Below are 22356 nucleotides of genomic sequence, written 5' to 3'. Positions count from 1 at the left end.
GTTTGTGCGACATTGTTGCTGGTGATATCTGGTGAGGACTTGCCTTACAATAGGCCTACAAGCCCTCAGTCCAGCCTCTCTCAGCCTATTGCGGACAGTCTGAGCACTGATTGAGGGATTGTGCGTCCCTGGTATAACTTTGGCAGTTGTTGTTGCCATCTGGTACCTGTCCCGCAGGTGTGATGTTCGGATGTACAGATCCTGTGCAGGTGTTGTTACACGTGGTCTGCCACTGCGAGGATGAGCAGCTGTCCATCCTGTCTCCCTGTAGCGCTGTCTTAGGTGTCTCACAGTACGGACATTGCAATGTATTGCCCTGGCCACATCTGCAGTCTTCATGCCTCCTTGCAGCATGCCTAAGGCACGTTCACGCAGATGAGCAGGGACCCTTGGTATCTTTCTTTTGGTGTTTTTCAGAGTCAGTAGAAAGGCCTCTTTAGTGTCCTACGTTTTCACAACTGTGACCTTAATTGCCTACCGTCTGTAAGCTGTTTTAGTCTTAACGACCGTTCCACAGGTGCATGTTCATGAATTGTTTTTGGTTCATTGAACAAGCATGGGAAACAGTGTTTAAACCCTTTACAATTTGATTTTTACAAAATATCTTTGAAAGACAGGGTCCTGAAAAAGGGACGCTTCTTTTCTTGTTGAGTTTAAGTAGTAACTGAAACGGATTACATTTAGAAAGTAACCTTCCCAACCCCGCGTGCATGTGTGAGTTTTACGTTTCCATTTTTATAACGGATTCCCATTAGTTCCTGCCAAGGCAGCAGTTACTCTCCCTGGGGTTTATAATGGATCCCCATTAGTTCCTGCCAAGGCAGCAGTTACTCTCCCTGGGGTTTATTATGGATCCCCATTAGTTCCTGCCAAGGCAGCAGCTACTCTCCCTGGGGTTTATTATGGATCCCCATTAGTTCCTGCCAAGGCAGCAGTTACTCTCCCTGGGGTTTATTATGGATCCCCATTAGTTCCTGCCAAGGTAGCAGCTACTCTCCCTGGGGTTTATTATGGATCCCCATTAGTTCCTGCCAAGGCAGCAGTTACTCTCCCTGGTGTTTATTATGGATCCCCATTAGTTCCTGCCAAGGCAGCAGTTACTCTTCCTGGGGTTTATTATGGATCCCAATTAGTTCCTGCCAAGGTAGCAGTTACTCTCCCTGGGGTTTATTATGGATCCCCATTAGTTCCTGCCAAGGCAGCAGTTACTCTCCCTGGGGTTTATTATGGATCCCCATTAGTTCATGCCAAGGCAGCAGTTACTCTCCCTGGGGTTTATTATGGATCCCCATTAGTTCCTGCCAAGGCAGCAGTTACACTCCCTGGGGTTTATTATGGATCCCCATTAGTTCCTGCCAAGGCAGCAGTTACTCTCCCTGGGGTTTATTATGGATCCCCATTAGTTCCTGCCAAGGCAGCAGTTACTCTCCCTGAGGTTTATTATGGATCTCCATTAGTTCCTGCCAAGGCAGCAGCTGCTCTCCCTGGGGTTTATTATGGATCCCCATGAGTTCCTGCCAAGGCAGCAGCTACTCTCCCTGGGGTTTATTATGGATCCCCATTAGTTCCTGCCAAGGCAGCAGCTACTCTCCCTGGTGTTTGTTATGGATCCCCATTAGTTCCTGCCAAGGCAGTAGCTACTCTCCCTGGGGTTTATTATGGATCCCCATTAGTTCCTGCCAAGGCAGCAGCTACTCTCCCTGGGGTTTATTATGGATCCCCATTAGTTCCTGCCAAGGCAGCAGCTACTCTCCCTGGGGTTTATTATGGATCCCCATTAGTTCCTGCCAAGGCAGCAGCTACTCTCCCTGGGGTTTATTATGGATCCCCATTAGTTCCTGCCAAGGCAGCAGCTACAGTGCCTTGCGAAAGTATTCGGCCCCCTTGAACTTTGCGACCTTTTGCCACATTTCAGGCTTCAAACATAAAGATATAAAACTGTATTTTTTTGTGAAGAATCAACAACAAGTGGGACACAATCATGAAGTGGAACGACATTTATTGGATATTTCAAACTTTTTTAACAAATCAAAAACTGAAAAATTGGGCGTGCAAAATTATTCAGCCCCCTTAAGTTAATACTTTGTAGTGCCACCTTTTGCTGCGATTACAGCTGTAAGTCGCTTGGGGTATGTCTATCAGTTTTGCACATCGAGAGACTGACATTTTTTCCCATTCCTCCTTGCAAAACAGCTCGAGCTCAGTGAGGTTGGATGGAGAGCATTTGTGAACAGCAGTTTTCAGTTCTTTCCACAGATTCTCGATTGGATTCAGGTCTGGACTTTGACTTGGCCATTCTAACACCTGGATATGTTTATTTTTGAACCATTCCATTGTAGATTTTGCTTTATGTTTTGGATCATTGTCTTGTTGGAAGACAAATCTCCGTCCCAGTCTCAGGTCTTTTGCAGACTCCATCAGGTTTTCTTCCAGAATGGTCCTGTATTTGGCTCCATCCATCTTCCCATCAATTTTAACCATCTTCCCTGTCCCTGCTGAAGAAAAGCAGGCCCAAACCATGATGCTGCCACCACCATGTTTGACAGTGGGGATGGTGTGTTCAGCTGTGTTGCTTTTACGCCAAACATAACGTTTTGCATTGTTGCCAAAAAGTTCAATTTTGGTTTCATCTGACCAGAGCACCTTCTTCCACATGTTTGGTGTGTCTCCCAGGTGGCTTGTGGCAAACTTTAAACAACACTTTTTATGGATATCTTTAGGAAATGGCTTTCTTCTTGCCACTCTTCCATAAAGGCCAGATTTGTGCAATATACGACTGATTGTTGTCCTATGGACAGAGTCTCCCACCTCAGCTGTAGATCTCTGCAGTTCATCCAGAGTGATCATGGGCCTCTTGGCTGCATCTCTGATCAGTCTTCTCCTTGTATGAACTGAAAGTTTAGAGGGACGGCCAGGTCTTGGTAGATTTGCAGTGGTCTGATACTCCTTCCATTTCAATATTATTGCTTGCACAGTGCTCCTTGGGATGTTTAAAGCTTGGGAAATCTTTTTTTATCAAAATTCGGCTTTAAACTTCTTCACAACAGTATCTCGGACCTGCCTGGTGTGTTCCCTGTTCTTCATGATGCTCTCTGCGCTTTTAACGGACCTCTGAGACTATCACAGTGCAGGTGCATTTATACGGAGACTTGATTACACACAGGTGGATTGTATTTATCATCATTAGTCATTTAGGTCAACATTGGATCATTCAGAGATCCTCACTGAACTTCTGGAGAGAGTTTGCTGCACTGAAAGTAAAGGTAAATACAAAATCAATAGTGCAGCAATATAACAATATTATGTACGTGTGTGCTAGAATTTGTGTCTGATTCTACTGCTTGTATCAGTCACCTGGTGTAGTCATGTCTCTATGTAGTACTGTGGAATAGAGTTCCATGTAGTCATGGCTCTATGTAGTACTGTGGAATAGAGTTCCATGTAGTCATGGCTCTATGTAGTACTGTGGAATAGAGTTCCATGTAGTCATGGCTCTATGTAGTACTGTGCACCTCCCATAGTCTGTTCTGGACTTGGGGACTGTGAAGAGACCTCTGGTGGCATGTTTTATGGGGTATGCATGGATGTTTGAGCTGTGTGCTAGTAGTTTAAACAGACCTCTTATAGGGTATGCATGGATGTCTGAGCTGTGTGCTAGTAGTTTAAACAGACCTCTGGTGGCATGTCTTGTGGGGTCTGCATGGGTGTCTGAGCTGTGTGCTAGTAGTTTAAACAGACCTCTTATAGGGTATGCATGGATGTCTGAGCTGTGTGCTAGTAGTTTAAACAGACAGCTCAGTGCTTTCAGCATGTCAATACCTCTCACAAAGACAAGTTGTGATGCAGTCAATCTCTCCTCTACTTTCAGCCAGGAGAGATTGACATGCATGTTATTGATGTTAGCGCTCTGTGTACTGGGCCAGCCGTGCTGCCCTGTTCTGGGCCAACGGTAATTTGCAGTAGTTCAGATGTGACAGAACTAGGGCCTGTAGGACCTGTTTTGTTGATGACGATGTCAAGAAAGCAGAGCAGCGCTCTATTATGGACAGACTTCTCCCCAATCTTGGCTGCCGTTGCATCAATATGTTTTGACCATGGGCAGTTTACAATCCAGAGTTACAACAAGCAATTTAGCCTCCTTAACTTGCTCGATTTCCACGTTATTTATTACTCGATTTAGTTGAGGCTTAGAGTTTATTTAATTATTTGTCCCAAATACATTGCTTTTAAATACTGCAACTAACTTATTTCTTGCCACTCATTCTAAAACGAACTGCAGCTATTTGTTAAGTGTTGCAGTGGTTTCCCTCGCTGTGGTAGCTGACGTGTATCGTGTTGAGTCATCAGCATGTATAGACACACAGGCTTTATTCAGTGCCAGTGGCAGGTCATTAGTAAAGTTTTTTTTAAAGTAAGGGGCCTAGACAGCTGCCCTGGGGAATTCCTGATTCTACCTGGATTATGTTGGAGAGGCTTCCATTAAAGAACACCCTCTGTGTTCTGTTAGACAGGTAACTCTTCATCCACAATATAGCAGCGGGTGTAAAGCCGTAACACACATTTTTTTCTAACAGCAGATTATGATCGATAATGTCAAAAGCTGCACTGAAGTCTAACACCATACAAATCTCACAAGGCCTCCCGAGTGGCACAGCGGTCTAAGGCACTGCATCACAGTGTTGCGGTGTCACTACAGCCTGTGGTTCGTTCCCAGGCTGTGTCACAACTGGCCGTGACCTGGAGTCCCATACTGGTGCACAATTACACCAGTGTCGTCCGGGTTATGGGAGGGTTTGTCCGTGGACTTTACTTGGCTCATTGTGCTCTAGAGACTCCTTGTGGTGGGTCAGGTGCCTGCAAGCTGACTTTGGTCGTCAGTTGAATGGTGTTTCCTCCGACTCATTGGTGTGGCTGGCGGGTCATGTTTCGGAGGACACATGACTCAACCTTGGCCTCTCCTGAGCACGTTGGGGAGTTGCAGCGATAAAATAAAACAGCTTCTAATTATGCATTTCTTTATTTGCATTTGTGTAAGTGAGTACCGCTCCCTATAAGTGTGCTGAAAAGTCTGATGTTAATTTGTTTACTGTGAAATACCATTGTAGATGGTCAAACACCATTATTCCAGTTGTGAGTGTGTGTGTGTCCGTGTGTTTGTGTGTGTATGTGGTGTCTAGGCTATAAATGTACCGACCTGCAGGCGACCAGAGTTCAGCTCCAGTAGAAGGTAGTCTGTATGGCCGGCAGCGAGGAAGAGCAGGCCGCGGGGGCTGGAGGTACGGAAACGAACACGCAGGGAGTTACGGTTCGACGACTCCACTGCCTTGAGCTGCACATAGCCATCACCATAGAACGAGGCTGGAGAGAGAGAGAGAGAGAGAGAGAGAGAGAGAGAGAGAGAGAGAGAGAGAGAGAGAGACACACAGAGAGAGACACAGAGAGAGAGACAGAGAGAGAGACAGAGAGAGAGAGAAAGAGAGAGAGAGAGGGAAATATGTCACATATGACTGAGTGAACATCGCACTGAACATTTGAAAAGGCAGTGTCTTGAGCTTTGATTGCATCCTCATTCTCAGATCAAATGGGACTACAGTACAGCATCCTCATTCTCAGATCGAATGGGACTACAGTACAGCATCCTCATTCTCAGATCGAATGGGACTACAGTACAGCATCCTCATTCTCAGATCGAATGGGACTACTGTACAGCATCCTCATTCTCAGATCGAATGGGACAATAATACAGTACATCTATGTTTGATGTAGAGCTGGAATAGGAAGGAAGAAGAAAAAGAAGAATGAGACAAGCAGGAGACTGTGTTCTTCACAAACAGCAGGAAATATGTGACATTTAGAAAAACTCATTTTTAGTATGCCTCGGGATATCATTACTATCATTACAGTAGTCAGGTTCTTTTTAGTATGCCTCATGATATCGTTTCTATCATTACACAGTCATTAAACAGTCAGGATCTGATATACAAGTACATGTGTGTAGTCCTGTCCTTGAGCTGTTCTTGTCTATTGCTGTTCTGTAGGCAGGGTAGCCTAGTGGTTAGAGCATTGGACTAGTAACCAGCAGGTAGCCTAGTGGTTAGAGTGTTGGACTAGTAACCAGCAGGTAGCCTAGTGGTTAGAGCATTGGACTAGTAACCGAAAGGTTGCAAGATCGAATCCCTGAGCTGACAAGGTAAAAATCTGTTGTTTTGCCCGCTGAACAAGGCAGTCAACCCACTGTTCCTAGGCCGTCATTGTAAATAAGAATTTGTTCTTAACTGACTTGCCTAGTTAAATAAAGGTAAAAAATAAAATAATAATTCTGTACTGTGTCATTTTTCATGTCTTGTGTGGACCTCAGGAAGAGTTGCTGCTGTTTCAGCTACAGCTGGTGGGGATCCTAATAAAATCCAACGAAAGAAATGCATCTGTGTTGTAACTGCTAACATGAACAACAACAATACTCACACAGTATTGTGACAGAACCTGATAGTTACAGTATTGTCACAGAACCAGATAGTTACAGTATTGTCACAGAACCAGATAGTTACAGTATTGTGACAGAACCAGATAGTTACAGTGTTGTGACAGAACCAGATAGTTACAGTGTTGTGACAGAACCAGATAGTTACAGTATTGTCACAGAACCAGATAGTTACAGTATTGTCACAGAACCAGATAGTTACAGTATTGTGACAGAACCAGAACCTGATAGTTACAGTATTGTGACAGAACCAGATAGTTACAGTATTGTCACAGAACCAGATAGTTACAGTATTGTGACAGAACCAGATAGTTACAGTGTTGTGACAGAACCAGATAGTTACAGTATTGTCACAGAACCAGATAGTTACAGTATTGTCACAGAACCAGATAGTTACAGTATTGTCACAGAACCAGATAGTTACAGTATTGTGACAGAACCTGATAGTTACAGTATTGTGACAGAACCTGATAGTTACAGTATTGTGACAGAACCTGATAGTTACAGTATTGTGACAGAACCAGATAGTTACAGTATTGTAACAGAACCAGAACCTGATAGTTACAGTATTGTGACAGAACCTGATAGTTACAGTATTGTGACAGAACCTGATAGTTACAGTATTGTGACAGAACCTGATAGTTACAGTATTGTGACAGAACCTGATAGTTACAGTATTGTGACAGAACCAGAACCTGATAGTTACAGTATTGTGACAGAACCTGATAGTTACAGTATTGTGACAGAACCTGATAGTTACAGTATTGTGACAGAACCTGATAGTTACAGTATTGTGACAGAACCAGATAGTTACAGTATTGTGACAGAACCTGATAGTTACAGTATTGTGACAGAACCTGATAGTTACAGTATTGTGACAGAACCTGATAGTTACAGTATTGTGACAGAACCTGATAGTTACAGTATTGTGACAGAACCAGATAGTTACAGTATTGTGACAGAACCAGAACCTGATAGTTACAGTATTGTGACAGAACCTGATAGTTACAGTATTGTGACAGAACCAGAACCTGATAGTTACAGTATTGTGACAGAACCTGATAGTTACAGTATTGTGACAGAACCAGATAGTTACAGTATTGTGACAGAACCAGATAGTTACAGTATTGTGACATAACCAGATAGTTACAGTATTGTGACAGAACCAGATAGTTACAGTATTGTGACAGAACCAGATAGTTACAGTATTGTGACAGAACCTGATAGTTACAGTATTGTGACAGAACCTGATAGTTACAGTATTGTGACAGAACCTGATAGTTACAGTACTGTGACAGAACCAGGTAGTTACAGTATTGTGACAGAACCTGATAGTTACAGTATTGTGACAGAACCAGATAGTTACAGTATTGTGACAGAACCTGATAGTTACAGTATTGTGACAGAACCAGATAGTTACAGTATTGTGACAGAACCTGAACCTGATAGTTACAGTATTGTGACAGAACCAGATAGTTACAGTATTGTGACAGAACCAGATAGTTACAGTATTGTGACAGAACCTGATAGTTACAGTATTGTGACAGAACCAGATAGTTACAGTATTGTGACAGAACCTGATAGTTACAGTATTGTGACAGAACCAGATAGTTACAGTATTGTGACAGAACCTGAACCTGATAGTTACAGTATTGTGACAGAACCAGATAGTTACAGTATTGTGACAGAACCAGATAGTTACAGTATTGTGACAGAACCTGATAGTTACAGTATTGTGACAGAACCAGATAGTTACAGTATTGTGACAGAACCTGATAGTTACAGTACTGTGACAGAACCAGATAGTTACAGTATTGTGACAGAACCTGATAGTTACAGTATTGTGACAGAACCAGATAGTTACAGTATTGTGACAGAACCTGATAGTTACAGTATTGTGACAGAACCAGATAGTTACAGTATTGTGACAGAACCTGAACCTGATAGTTACAGTATTGTGACAGAACCAGATAGTTACAGTATTGTGACAGAACCAGATAGTTACAGTATTGTGACAGAACCTGATAGTTACAGTATTGTGACAGAACCAGATAGTTACAGTATTGTGACAGAACCTGATAGTTACAGTATTGTGACAGAACCAGATAGTTACAGTATTGTGACAGAACCTGAACCTGATAGTTACAGTTTTGTGACAGAACCAGATAGTTACAGTATTGTGACAGAACCAGATAGTTGCAGTGTTGTGACAGAACCGGAACCGGATAGTTACAGTATTGTGACAGAACCAGATAGTTACAGTATTGTGACAGAACCTGATAGTTACAGTATTGTGACAGAACCTGATAGTTACAGTATTGTGACAGAACCGGATAGTTACAGTATTGTGACAGAACCTGATAGTTACAGTATTGTGACAGAACCAGATAGTTACAGTGTTGTGACAGAACCGGAACCGGATAGTTACAGTATTGTGACAGAACCAGATAGTTACAGTATTGTGACAGAACCAGATAGTTACAGTATTGTGACAGAACCAGAGTTTCAGATCTGTTAAGGCTGTCTTGCCAAATCCTCTGGCATTGGCATGAAGCAGGAGTTGGCATGAGGCGGCACGATTTGGAGTAGCTCTGCAGTAGCTAATATTCCCCAAGAGCACCGTTCACACCAAGTCGTTCGTCAAGATGACACGTCTTGTCATGACATGACTTTTCTCACACTCTCAGTCCTTTCTTTACCCAGTTCCCTCTCTTCACCCCTCCTCCCCCAGTTCCCCCTACTGTTCTGGCCCTCCCTTCCCTTTATTTTCAACTCTCCATTTCGCAGCTTTACTCTTATTGAATAAAACCCTGACATTGACCTTTTTGCCTCTGTGGATTGACATTAAATTTATCTGCCCATTCCTATAAGTTTTTGGCGATTGGCATGTAGGACATTTGGTGCACGTACAGTTAGGACATAAGGTTTAGGCCTATGCACTATTGCCAGATAGCATAAAATAATTTAAGACAAACCTCAACGTTTTTACATTTAACCGAGAATTTTATATTTATGTACTTTTTTAAGGTATTGTTTTCTCTTTACTCAACCCAGTCACCTTTACACTCAGTCACCTTTACACCCAGTCACCTTTACACCCAGTCACCTTTACACCCAGTCACCTTCACACTCAGTCACCTTTACACCCAGACACCTTTACACCCAGTCACCTTTACACCCAGACACCTTTACACCCAGTCACCTTTACACCCAGACACCTTTACACCCAGTCACCTTTACACCCAGTCACCTTCACACTCAGTCACCTTTACACCCAGACACCTTTACACCCAGTCACCTTTACACCCAGACACCTTTACACCCAGTCACCTTTACACCCAGACACCTTTACACCCAGTCACCTTTACACCCAGACACCTTTACACTCAGTCACCTTTACACCCAGTCACCTTTACACCCAGTCACCTTTACACCCAGTCACCTTCACACTCAGTCACCTTTACACCCAGTCACCTTCACACTCAGTCACCTTTACACCCAGACACCTTTACACCCAGACACCTTTACACTCAGGCACCTTCACACTCAGTCACCTTTACACCCAGACACCTTTACACCCAGACACCTTTACACCCAGACACCTTTACACCCAGACACCTTTACACCCAGACACCTTTACACCCAGACACCTTTACACTTTATAATAGTAATAACACAAGGGTTTTATGTAGCCCTTTAAACCCCCTAGAGTCTATTGTTGCACCAGTGCTTCAATCTAAGAAATATATATATTTTTTAAATCCCCATAAAAATCTGTCAGTTTAAATTAGAGATTTTTATTTTATTGAATGCCTCTCAATCATTTGCCTGTGTCGCCCTTCCACATCTGCAGTAGAAAGTGGTAGAGCTACAACGCTGTTCGTCAGACCAGGAGACATCCTGAAAACCGGTCTTCTCGCAAAAACATCTGTGGCATCCGAATGGTTTAGAAAGGGGAGACTCTCACGAACACGATGGTGTTCTCCGTTTTGCTCTACAACCCCCCACAAGTGTCACGGGACTCGTCTGATGGTAACACATTTAAATGAATGGTAGCATGGAGGTAGCTTTGTGCCCCCCCCCCAAAAATAAGGTGTTAAAAGTGTGTCCAAAAATAATTGAATATATCCAGAGCTTTCTTATATCTTCTTGATATACAGTAGGACAGACACGGCAAAAACCTTATTCCTCATGATGTATTTTTATTGCCATTTATGAATGTGTTATTCAATGGAACTTGTTTGACCCGATAGATTATCCAATCTCGATGAGGCAACTTGTTGTCCGTGCACTTTCAGTGATCCTAAATGTGTCAACTCACAGCTTGTGTACTTAGTCAAACTCGCCGCCGTCCAAATGATTGATTCGTTCGTTACAAAACTACTGTTGTAGCACAATGTCCTATTAAACACAGCAATTAGCCTATTAGACTAGCAGGCCATGTATAATTAGGCTGTGACCTTGGACAGCCTCTTCATGGGATTGTTAGTTAGATAAATGGTCAAAAGTTAAACCATTAAATCATTAATAAAACCGGGTCAATAATTTCTGAGTCATTTCTCAAGGGGTGGGTAGAGTATATAGTTATTATTGCAGGCTGGATTTGTGGCTTTTCTATTCTTCTCTACTAATGCACGGGATCAAACATACAGTATTTTGTAGCTAAATGTTAACAGCATGGCGATACAGTATACTCAATTTGCAGTATGTCCTTCCGGACATATTCAAGACAAATGTGGCCTCTGGATCTAGCGAAGACTGAATGTTGTCTCTGTACCTAGTGAAGACTGAATGTTGTCTTTGGACCTAGCGAAGACTGAATGTTGTCTCTGTACCTAGTGAAGACTGAATGTTGTCTTTGGACCTAGTGAAGACTGAATGTTGTCTCTGGACCTAGTGAAGACTGAATGTTTTCTCTGGACCTAGTGTAGACTGAATGTTGTCTCTGGACCTAGTGAAGACTGAATGTTTTCTCTGGATCTAGCGAAGACTGAATGTTGTCTCTGTACCTAGTGAAGACTGAATGTTGTCTTTGGACCTAGTGAAGACTGAATGTTGTCTCTGGACCTAGTGAAGACTGAATGTTGTCTCTGGATCTAGTGAAGACTGAATGTTGTCTTTGGACCTAGCGAAGACTGAATGTTTTCTCTGGATCTAGCGAAGACTGAATGTTGTCTCTGGACCTAGTGTAGACTGAATGTTGTCTCTGGACCTAGTGAAGACTGAATGTTGTCTTTCGACCTGGCTGGGGCTAAATGCGTTTGACACCCCTGATATAATAACAACAACAACAACAACAACAACAACAACAACAACAACAGTAAAAGGACAAACACATGGCTTCCTCCAGACCAGCTAGACCTATGACATTATCCCTCCCACCACAAGTCGGATTCTGCCTCAGACAACACATTTATAAACCTTATTCCTGTTATTCGCAGTCATTTGATTGGTAACCTACGACACAAGGGCAGCGTTGCTGGAAACCGAACTCAAGAGAGTTTAGATGACTTGTTTGCCTTCTATTTATAGGGTTGAGGATGTGCACTCAGTCAGCGTTTTAACATTGCACAGACTGTTGTCATCCATTACTTTATATGGGTATGGGATTTAGCAAAAAAAAATGTTTTTTCCAAAGCAAAGTCACATTTCCATACTGTAGCTTGTAACAAGAAAGTGGGCCACTTCAATCTAACCTGGGAGTGTTTAGAAACATTACAAGAATCAAATACCTTTGTTTACACAACTATACTGCCCACTAATGGGTTAAAACCAAGAGCAAAACTTATTTTTATGGTTAGAGCGTTGGGCCAGTAACCCGAAAAGGTTGCTGGATCGATTCCCCCGAGCTGACGAGGTAAAAATCTGTCGTTCTGTCCCCCCGAACAAGGCTATTAACCCACTGTTCCCTGTGGCGCCGAAGACGTGGATGTCGATTTAAGGCAGGCCCCCCGCACCTCTCTGATTCAGAGGGGTTAAATGCGGAAGACACATTTCAGTTGAAGGCATTCAGTTGAAGGCATTCAGTTGTACAACTGACTGTTCCCCCTTTCCCTTTACTCTCAAAGGACTGTGTGTACTCCGGCACCATGTACTGTATTTGAAAAGCCATGTGTTGCGTGTATCTGTGTAGCTCTGAAGTACTCTTTAACTTCCATCATTCACAGCTCCTCTTAAACCTATAGAGTCTCGTCATGGGATCACGACTGACCCGAATGGCGTGGCTCTGCGTTTCAGGCTACGTCTTTACTGAGAGTAGAGAATGACAACTTTTTCAATGAAAGAGATCTGTGGTTGGTTCTGAAGAACAGAAATGCCCGCATGTAGCCTACAAATGCCCAAAGAGATCATCTGTTGGACCAGACAATAGCCTGGGGTCGAGATTACCCAAGAGTTGACACGACTAGTTATTTCTTCTTCACAAATTCTTGAACCTGAAAACCATGTTTTTATCTAAAAGCTAAGCGGGATGTCAAAGTGTATCTCATCAGAAACAGAAGCCAGCAGCCCAGCACCCTTGAATACAAGGGTTTTTAGAGGTAATATTAGACCTAAAGAGCCTGTGTTTGTTCCATAGTTCCTATTCATGTTCAGTACCTGATCTTTTATTTATTTTTACCCCTTTTTATCTCCCCAATTTCGTGGTATCCAATTGGTAGTTTACACTCTTGTCTCTTTGCTGAAACTCCTGTACGGACTCGCGAGAGGCAAAGGTCGAGGGCCGTGCGTCCTCCGAAACACAACCCAATCAAGCCGCACTGCTTCTTGACACAATGCCGGCTTAACCCGGAAGCCAGCCGCACCAATGTGTCGGAGGAAACACTGTTACACCTGGCGATGGTGTCAGCGTGCACTGAGCACGGTCCGCCACAGGAGTCGCTAGTGCATGATGGGACAAGGACATCCCTGCCGGGCCAAACCCTCCCGAAATTTGGACGACGCTGAGCCAATTGTGCGCAGCCCCATGGGTCTCCCGGTCGCGGCCGGCTGCTACAGAACCTGGACTCAAACCCAGAATCTCTAGTGGCACAGCTAGCACTGCGATGCAGTACCTTAGACCACTGTGGCACTCGGGAGGCCCATTTTTACCTGATCTAATGACTATCGTAATAATGGGATTGTTTGTCCAGGAGTATAGAGATAGTTCACCCAAACTACAAAATTACATTTTGGTTTCCTTATCCAATAAACAAGGTATGATGGGAGGCAAGGCATTCCATGCTTTGATTTGGCTTTACCTGTCCACTGTTTCAAACGCTAACCTTTTAGCACTTGTGGTACAAATCCAATGCAAGTCAATGGTACCTATATTAGCATTAGCATCACTCTATGTCTGGGAAACTGGCCCATGACTCTCTGATCTACAAACAAACACTTGACTCCTTGGAGACAGGTGTCCATTTAAAGACGATCATTATGTTCATTTCCGGGGGTTGTTTTTCCATTTTTGTTTGTTTTGTCCACTAACCCTTGACAAGGGGATATGATCTAGCTGGAACGAGCCGTTCTGAACACGATGAGCTAGACTGTGCAAAAGGCAGATAGATCTAAAAAAAAAAAAATAAACCCCTGTAATTTTTGTTTTTCTACAAAGCCCATTTATGTACTTAAATGATGCTAATGATTTTTGACTCGTGATAATGTATTCATTCATCACAATTATACCCCAGAACCCATATGTAAATAAAGACATCATTATATAGATGATTTCCATTCCATTTACTAAATTGATTACACATAGCATAGTAAATGTTAGCTTTAATACATTTTACATAGTAGAATATTAGGGTATGGGTAATCATGTGAAATGAATGATGTCACTAATTACTTTTCGGGTCCTCAATTCCAATTGGACCAGGGAGTGTGTAATCATAGGTCCTCAATTCCAATTGGACCAGGGTGTGTGTCCCTAAGGGTAGCACACCCTCACGCATACCCACACACATATCCACACGCATACCCACACACATATCTACACGCATACCCACACGCATACCCACACACATATCCACACGCATACCCACACGCATACCCACACACATATCGACACGCATACCCACACACATATCCACATGCATACCCACACACATATCCACATGCATACCCACACACATATCCACATGCATACCCACACGCATACCCACACGCATACCCACACGCATACCCACACGCATACCCACACACATACCCACACGCATACCCACACACATATCCACACACATATCCACACACATACCCACACACATATCCACACACATACCCACACGCATACCCACACACATATCCACACACATACCCACACGCATACCCACACGCATACCCACATGTGCATCGCCATAGGGTGAAGAGAAATGTTTTCAGTTTTAAATATGACATCTGAGTGTGACTGACTCACAAAATTCATGTGTACCCCCGGCTGGTAAATTCGACCATGATTACTACCTTTAGATAGCTGGCCACTAGAGTCATGTACCAAATGTTAGGTGACATGGGCTAATTTAGTGACTGACTATCAATGACTAACATATCAATATCAAAACCAGGGGCACAACTTTCACTGGGGACCTCCCACATTCTGAAATTGCATTTTGACCCAATCCCCCCAGATCTATCATTGCATTGTTATACCAAAAATGTCAACGGCGTGCTTTAGGACCATGCGGGCGCCTTCGAGTGGTCGGGTTCGCTATTTGGAGGTTTCAGACGGCTGGATTTAAGGCCGCGAGGACACCACAGAGTGGGGTGGACAGGCTGTGTGAAGGCAAAGCTTCTGAAAGGATAGCTGGACCAGCAGGGAGAGTTGAACAGAGGCAGCTGCTGTCAGTTGTATATGTGTTATGCTCATTCTCTGAGTTATAAAAGCAAGCACAGCAGAAACTGGCCACTCTTTAGTTGACTGATGAAGCTGGCAAGGTATCTGCTGTTTAACATAACAGAAACCAATTCTAAACTAGCGTTTATTCCCAAGTGCTGAGCTAGTAGTGTAACTGACATGTAACATTAGCTAATGTTCCATCCCCTCTCGACTGAGGTGAATTAATAAGCTAGACTAGCTATTAGCTACCACAGTCAGTTCAGCTCTAGCCTCTAGTTATCTGTCAGAAAATGATACGAGGTGGCTAGTATTACTATCTAACAGCTCGTTGTATGGAAATGTTATGTAGCTTTTTTGTCCCATTTGAACAGAAGTAAATTAATTAGCTAGCTTTTGCCAGTTCATGTGCCGTTAGCGAGAGAGCTTGCCGAAAGTAGGCATTCTTTATAAGTCAGTATAACAATGTAATGTTATTGATTTGTCCGTTTCCCTATCTAATTCCCTACTTTTAACACTGACACAGTAAAAAAAAAACAACAGCTCTACAGACTTCACTGTCATGGTGCCCAGTCAGTAAAACAACACTATGACGGATGAGGAGGTGAATATTTGCAGATACAACACTTTATTCTCTCTGTGCAGCAAACACTGGACAAGCCAGATGCTTCAAAGATTAAAACTATTTTAAGGGAGTCTGACAAACCTCCAAAGTTGATTTCTAAACTGTATCAAGGGTTGATGGAGACTTTTCCTGATGACACAAAACATGTAAAACACAAATGTGAGGAAGACTTGGTAGAAGCTATTGATAATGATGAACGGATACAGACAGTGGCGACCAGTCCGAATGACGGGCAGAGCCCCACCTGTTTTGAGCCTCACATTTTTAGCAACAAAAAAATATAGAAATATAGATATATATATAAATATTTTTTGGAGAGGTTGCCTGTTTTGCATGTTATTTTGGTATTAATACGTGTCACATATCATTTTGCAAACAATGTAAAATAAAAAATAAAAAAGATAATATAATTCAGTAAATAAAGCTGAATGCACACTTGGTCTGTTTTTTGTTTTCTTGAGTAAAGCAGCTCCAAAATGCCAGTGTTTCAGCCTAGCTTAGTGCTCTCTGTGGTGGTGGGGCGAGCCAGCGCCGTGATTGGCTCAGTGTTCTGTCACTCATGGGGACAGTACTTCATCAACAAGTTTAAGTCCTTAGTAAGGGAAGACATCCAAAATGTCAGCCCTTTGGGTCTTGCCATAGCGTTATATTACAAGTGCCCTTCCATGAAGGCTCAAGGTCATTGGCCACAGATAAAATGACGTCAAATCGCATTATATGTACAGTAGCGTTGATTGGACTGATCGTGTCAACGTCTTACATTCAAAGCCTTAGCTAGCAAGCTAGCAGTCATCATCATGAATCAAGTCAACAATCTACTGGCAGATGCTTTTTATTCCTTGTCATATGAAGAGAAATAATGAAGAGAAATTACAGATAAAATGTATCGGTGTTCATCGTCCACTGGACATAAACATTACACAACAAGTTGGAAATCGCAAATTCAACAATGAGTCGGTTGGAAGGAATCAGTGGCTAACTGCAAGCATTGCAAAGCAATCACTAACTTTAGCCTGCTATTCAATGGAGTGGATGTGTGTCGTCCCCCCCCCCCCCCCCCCCCAGAGTTCCCACCATAAATCCAGAGAATTCCAGACTTTGATGACAAAGTTTGATGACAACATTTTCTCACAAATGACCGCCGCGCCACCTTCACAAGGTGAGTCCAAAAATGTATTGTATGCTGCTGCCTAAATTATGTAATATGCCAGGGATATATGTATACTGTAGCTAAGAAGGTAATACTAAATGTGTGTTGTGTAGTAAGCTGTTAGTAGCCCATGTGCCTCAACCTAATAATTTGGTCTATTTTCACCAACGCGGTATTGTAAACACATTGTTCGTGGCCTGGTGTGCGCTTGTTTTGCCAACTTTTTGTTGTACAGCCTTTGACAGTGCTACTGATAGTAGTGGTGGCACTTCGCTTGCACGTGCAAATTCAGCACACACAACGTTCTATAATAGAGTTGTGTCATATGACGTGTATCTTTTTTTGACACGCAAAGACCCAAACAGGGTTCAATGTGCCTCACCCTAACGACTTGGTCTACTTTCACCTCATAATTTCACCTACTGTTCTAACTTGGTGGTGCACATGTAGCCTATAGCCTGTTTTAGAGAAATGTAGTCATTGAATATTGTAAGAGCTTTCATTGACTGTTATGCCCCCTTTATTTATCCTACAGTTCTGACTTGTTGTACAGGGAGAACACTAATAACGGCCCATGTTCTGAATTCTGTCGCTGTACATTTCAAAAGTGAAATGAACAAATAGCTATTGACTACGTCCGTCGTCTCTCTACATCTCAATTGTCAGTAGAAACGACATTTGTTTAAGCAAGTTAGCCAGCTGGGGCAGTAGGTAGCCTAGTGGTTAGAGCATTGGACTTGTAACCAAAAGGTTGCAAGAGAATATCCCCAAGCTGACAAGGTAAAAAAAAATCATCATCTGTCGTTCTGAACATGGCAATTAACCCACAGTTCCCTCGTAGGCCGTCATTGAAAATAAGAATATGTTCTTAACTGACTTGCCTAGTTAAATAAAGATAAAATATCAGCTATGTGTTTTTTAAAGGCAGGAAATGAGGCTGAATGAACTGTTTTGCTACCAGACAAGGCTCTGCTGAAAACCAGGTGTAGCAGTGATGGGACTCTGCTGTTGGGACTCTGCTGTTGGGACTCTGCTGTTGGGACTCTGCTGTTGGGACTCTGCTGTTAGGACAGCGTTTATGTAGTCCCTAACAGTTTGTGGGCACTGTTTGTCACCGTTATAGTGAAATTAATGTATTGTTTAGTGTTGTGTTGTGTAGTTGCTTTGCTGGCCCCACCAAGATTTACATGCTAAAATCGCCACTGGATACTGATATGTTTGAATGCCCAGTCATGTTCATATAATCTCAGACATAAATGACTGCAGTTTGAGACCATCCATAGTGTCACGGCCGTTCTCCTCTTCATCTGAAGAGGAGAGGCGAGAAGGATCGGAGGACCAAAATGCGGCGTGGTATGTGTTCATGATGAAATTTAATAAAGAAAACACTGAACACTGAAACACACTGTACAAAAACAATAAACGAAATAACGACCGTGAAGCTAATGAGAACTGTGCTGAACACAAGCAATCAACATAGACAATCACCCACAAACAAACAGTGAAACCCAGGCTACCTAAGTATGATTCTCAATCAGAGACAACTAATGACACCTGCCTCTGATTGAGAACCATACCAGGCCGAAACATAGAAATAACCCAAATCATAGAAAAACAAACATAGACTACCCACCCCCAACTCACACCCTGACCATACTAAATAACGACAAAACAAAGGAAATAAAGGTCAGAACGTGACACATAGAACGTTCTATATGCCAGTGAAACAGAATATCATGCCCTCAGAAATGTCATTCCTCTGCTTGGAGGTCTAAAGCACAAAGGGACATATTGACATCTACTACAGTTTTTTTTGTGAAGACTGGCTGAATTCGTGTGTTCTTTAATCTCAACATGAATTCAACAGATTCTCCTTTCTTCCTGTTTTTGTTTGTTGTGTTTGCTTGTACTGTAAATGTCGATGCTTGGAGACTGTCATCGAAACGAAGAAACTGTGTAACCAAGTATCGAAGAAATGCATTTCCATTCATTGGAAGGTTGGTTATCCTCCCACAATGTCACAATGGATAGCAGAAATGTCAAGTTATGTATCACTGGATTTGATTTATTACCAGATGAAGGGTTTACTGTGCAACGTTCATAAGGTCTGGAAGCCTTATATGGAATACTGTATGACAAAAGGAGTCAGACCCCCCCCTACCCCAGACCCCCCAGCCAGACACCACCCCCCCCCCCCCCCCCCCCCCCCCACCCCCCCAGCCAGTGGGTTGTCACTCTGGCCCTGGCCTAACACACCTGAAACCAAAAAGGAATGTTTCACTAAGATCCTAAATCTGAGTGGGGTGTGTTGGGTTGGGTTGGGGCGCTGCAGAGCCGTGGACCCCTAGGGGCAGGACAAGGTGATCCAGCTATATTGTGTGTAAGTAAAAAGAGCTCTACTATTAGGCCTATGAGATGAATTAAATGGAGGATGTACTGTTTCTGTGTGTTCATGTATGTGTAGTTTGTATGTTTATTATTATTAGTATTATTTAAACTGTAATAAATAAATAAATAGTGGGTAAAAATATTTTGGGGAGAGAGTTAAGGTATTGACTAGACTGGTGGGAATCGGGCTTGCAGGTGGCTCCGGGCAGGCTGGGAGGGGGGCGGGGGGGTCTGGCTGGGGGGGGGGGTCTGGCTGGGGGGGTCTGGCTGGGGGGGTCTGGCTGGGGGGGGTCTGGCTGACATTTGATACAGAGGATGTCTTAATAAAGACAATCAGAAGTCAGATTTTTGTTGTTAGATTTGTTAGGTTATTGGTTAAAGGTGGAACACAATATTGATTATTGAATTACCTTTGTTCTAGTTGAGTCTTATCAATCACTTAAACATTTTTTTAAATAATTTGTCAAGTTAAATAAATACAAATATATATATATATATATTTTTTACCTAGCTTGATGACTAGGGACATTTTTGCTTATTTTTTGTTCTTCTAAATAAATACGTCTATGGGTCATATTGTATTGTGTAGATTATGCAGGAAATTAGCTTGTACTAACATTGTATAGGCTAAGCAGCGAAGCCAGTGATTTCCCCGATACACGGGTGAGAAACTGGTGTGCATAATAACGTTTGCCAAAACCCAAATGAATGAATTTACAGTATCGAAAGCATAGACACACAAAAAAACACACACACATACAACAGGCTACAGAATAAATAGCGAACAATCTCGCCCGCGAGAAGTCCCAACTTTCAGAGATATCTTACCTCCCAGTGTTAGTTGGCTAACAAGTGACCACAACAGCGCGTAAAAACACCGTTTCTTGCTGTTTCTTATAGGGAATTCCATGTTTTCCATTCAATAATATTCTTCAAGGTGTAGTCCGGGCCGTTTACATATTTACAGATTGGTTGGTCTTGAGATTTTGGTCACGTATTAATCGACCACTTCATTCAATCATTCAGAAGTTAACCTACTCTCTCCACTTGTGTGTGTGTGAGAGAGAGAGAGCGACCGCAGTCACTCTGAGCGTTATATAGCTCTGCCCGCAGTCACTCCGGGCATTATGTGGCTCCGCCAGCAGTCGCTCCGAGCATCATGTGGCTCCGCCTTGTGTGTGAGTGCACCCTCCTTATACCACCCTGCAAGATGTCTTAGCAGTGAACACAGGGCTACTTTGAAAATAAATAAAAATATATATATTTTAGATTAGCTAGCCCATGAAAGATTGTTCCATCCTATCTGGTATCCTTGGCAAGTCTCTACCCCATTGAAGTTGAAATGGTCAAGGTACGATAAAATATTAGGTATGAGTTATGGTTATTAGGGTAAGGGTATGGGGTTAAGCGGAGGGACATCCCAACGTTAGGGCTTTACTCATCTCAACCTATTCTATTCCTCTGTAGCAGATGCTCTTATCCAGAACAATTTACAGGAGCAATTAGGGTTAAGTGCCTTGCTCAAGGACACAGACAGATTTTCACCTAATCGGCTCAGGGATTTGAACCACAGGGATTTGAACCACAGGGATTTGAAACAGCGACCTTTCGGTTACTGGACCAAAGCTCTTAACTGCTAGGCTACCTGCCACACTACACCTCTATAACCATGACTCCATCACACTACACCTCTATAACCATGACTCCATCACCCTACACCTCTATAACCATGACTCCATCACCCTACACCTCTATAACCATGACTCCATCACCCTACACCTCTATAACCATGACTCCATCACACTACACCTCTATAACCATGACTCCATCACCCTACACCTCTATAACCATGACTCCATCACCCTACACCTCTATAACCATGACTCCATCACCCTACACCTCTATAACCATGACTCCATCACACTACACCACTATAACCATGACTCCATCACCCTACACCTCTATAACCATTACTCTGTCACCCTACACCTCTATAACCATGACTCCATCACACTACACCTCTATAACCATGACTCCATCACACTACACCACTATAACCATGACTCCATCACACTACACCACTATAACCATGACTCCATCACACTACACCACTATAACCATGACTCCATCACACTACACCTCTATAACCGTGACTCCATCACACTACACCTCTATAACCGTGACTCCATCACACTACACCTCTATAACCATGACTCCATCACACTACACCTCTATAACCGTGACTCCATCACACTACACCACTATAACCATGACTCCATCACACTACACCACTATAACCATGACTCCATCACACTACACCACTATAACCATGACTCCATCACACTACACCTCTATAACCGTGACTCCATCACACTACACCTCTATAACCATGACTCCATCACCCTACACCTCTATAACCATGACTCGATCACACTACACCACTATAACCATGACTCCATCACACTACACCACTATAACCATGACTCCATCACACTACACCTCTATAACCGTGACTCCATCACACTACACCTCTATAACCATGACTCCATCACCCTACACCTCTATAACCATGACTCGATCACACTACACCACTATAACCATGACTCCATCACACTACACCTCTATAACCATGACTCCATCACCCTACACCTCTATAACCATGACTCCATCACACTACACCTCTATAACCGTGACTCCATCACACTACACCTCTATAACCATGACTCCATCACACTACACCACTATAACCATGACTCCATCACACTACACCACTATAACCATGACTCCATCACACTACACCACTATAACCATGACTCCATCACCCTACACCTCTATAACCATGACTCCATCACACTACACCTTTATAACATGACTCCATCACTACAGGTAACTGCCAAAAT

General features: G+C 43.0%; 1 protein-coding gene across 1 annotated transcript in view; it reads right to left on the bottom strand.

Annotated features, from left to right (window-relative positions):
- LOC110536657 (chondroitin sulfate proteoglycan 4-like) overlaps positions 1–20506 on the bottom strand; it is an 84486-nt gene extending 63980 nt beyond the window's left edge. The window contains exons 1-2 of the mRNA XM_036936515.1: positions 20285–20506; positions 5195–5358 (exon numbers count right to left, since the gene is read on the bottom strand). Of these exons, the coding sequence (XP_036792410.1) occupies positions 5195–5358; positions 20285–20375 (255 nt within the window). The 5' untranslated portion in view covers positions 20376–20506. The remainder of the gene's footprint in view (positions 1–5194; positions 5359–20284) is intronic.
- Between the last annotated feature and the right edge of the window lie 1850 nt (positions 20507–22356).

The sequence above is a fragment of the Oncorhynchus mykiss genome, chromosome 11 (assembly GCF_013265735.2).
Source record: "Oncorhynchus mykiss isolate Arlee chromosome 11, USDA_OmykA_1.1, whole genome shotgun sequence".
Classification (NCBI taxonomy): domain Eukaryota; kingdom Metazoa; phylum Chordata; class Actinopteri; order Salmoniformes; family Salmonidae; genus Oncorhynchus; species Oncorhynchus mykiss.
Note: the sequence above shows the minus strand (reverse complement) of the source record. Positions and strands in the feature narration are given on the sequence as shown.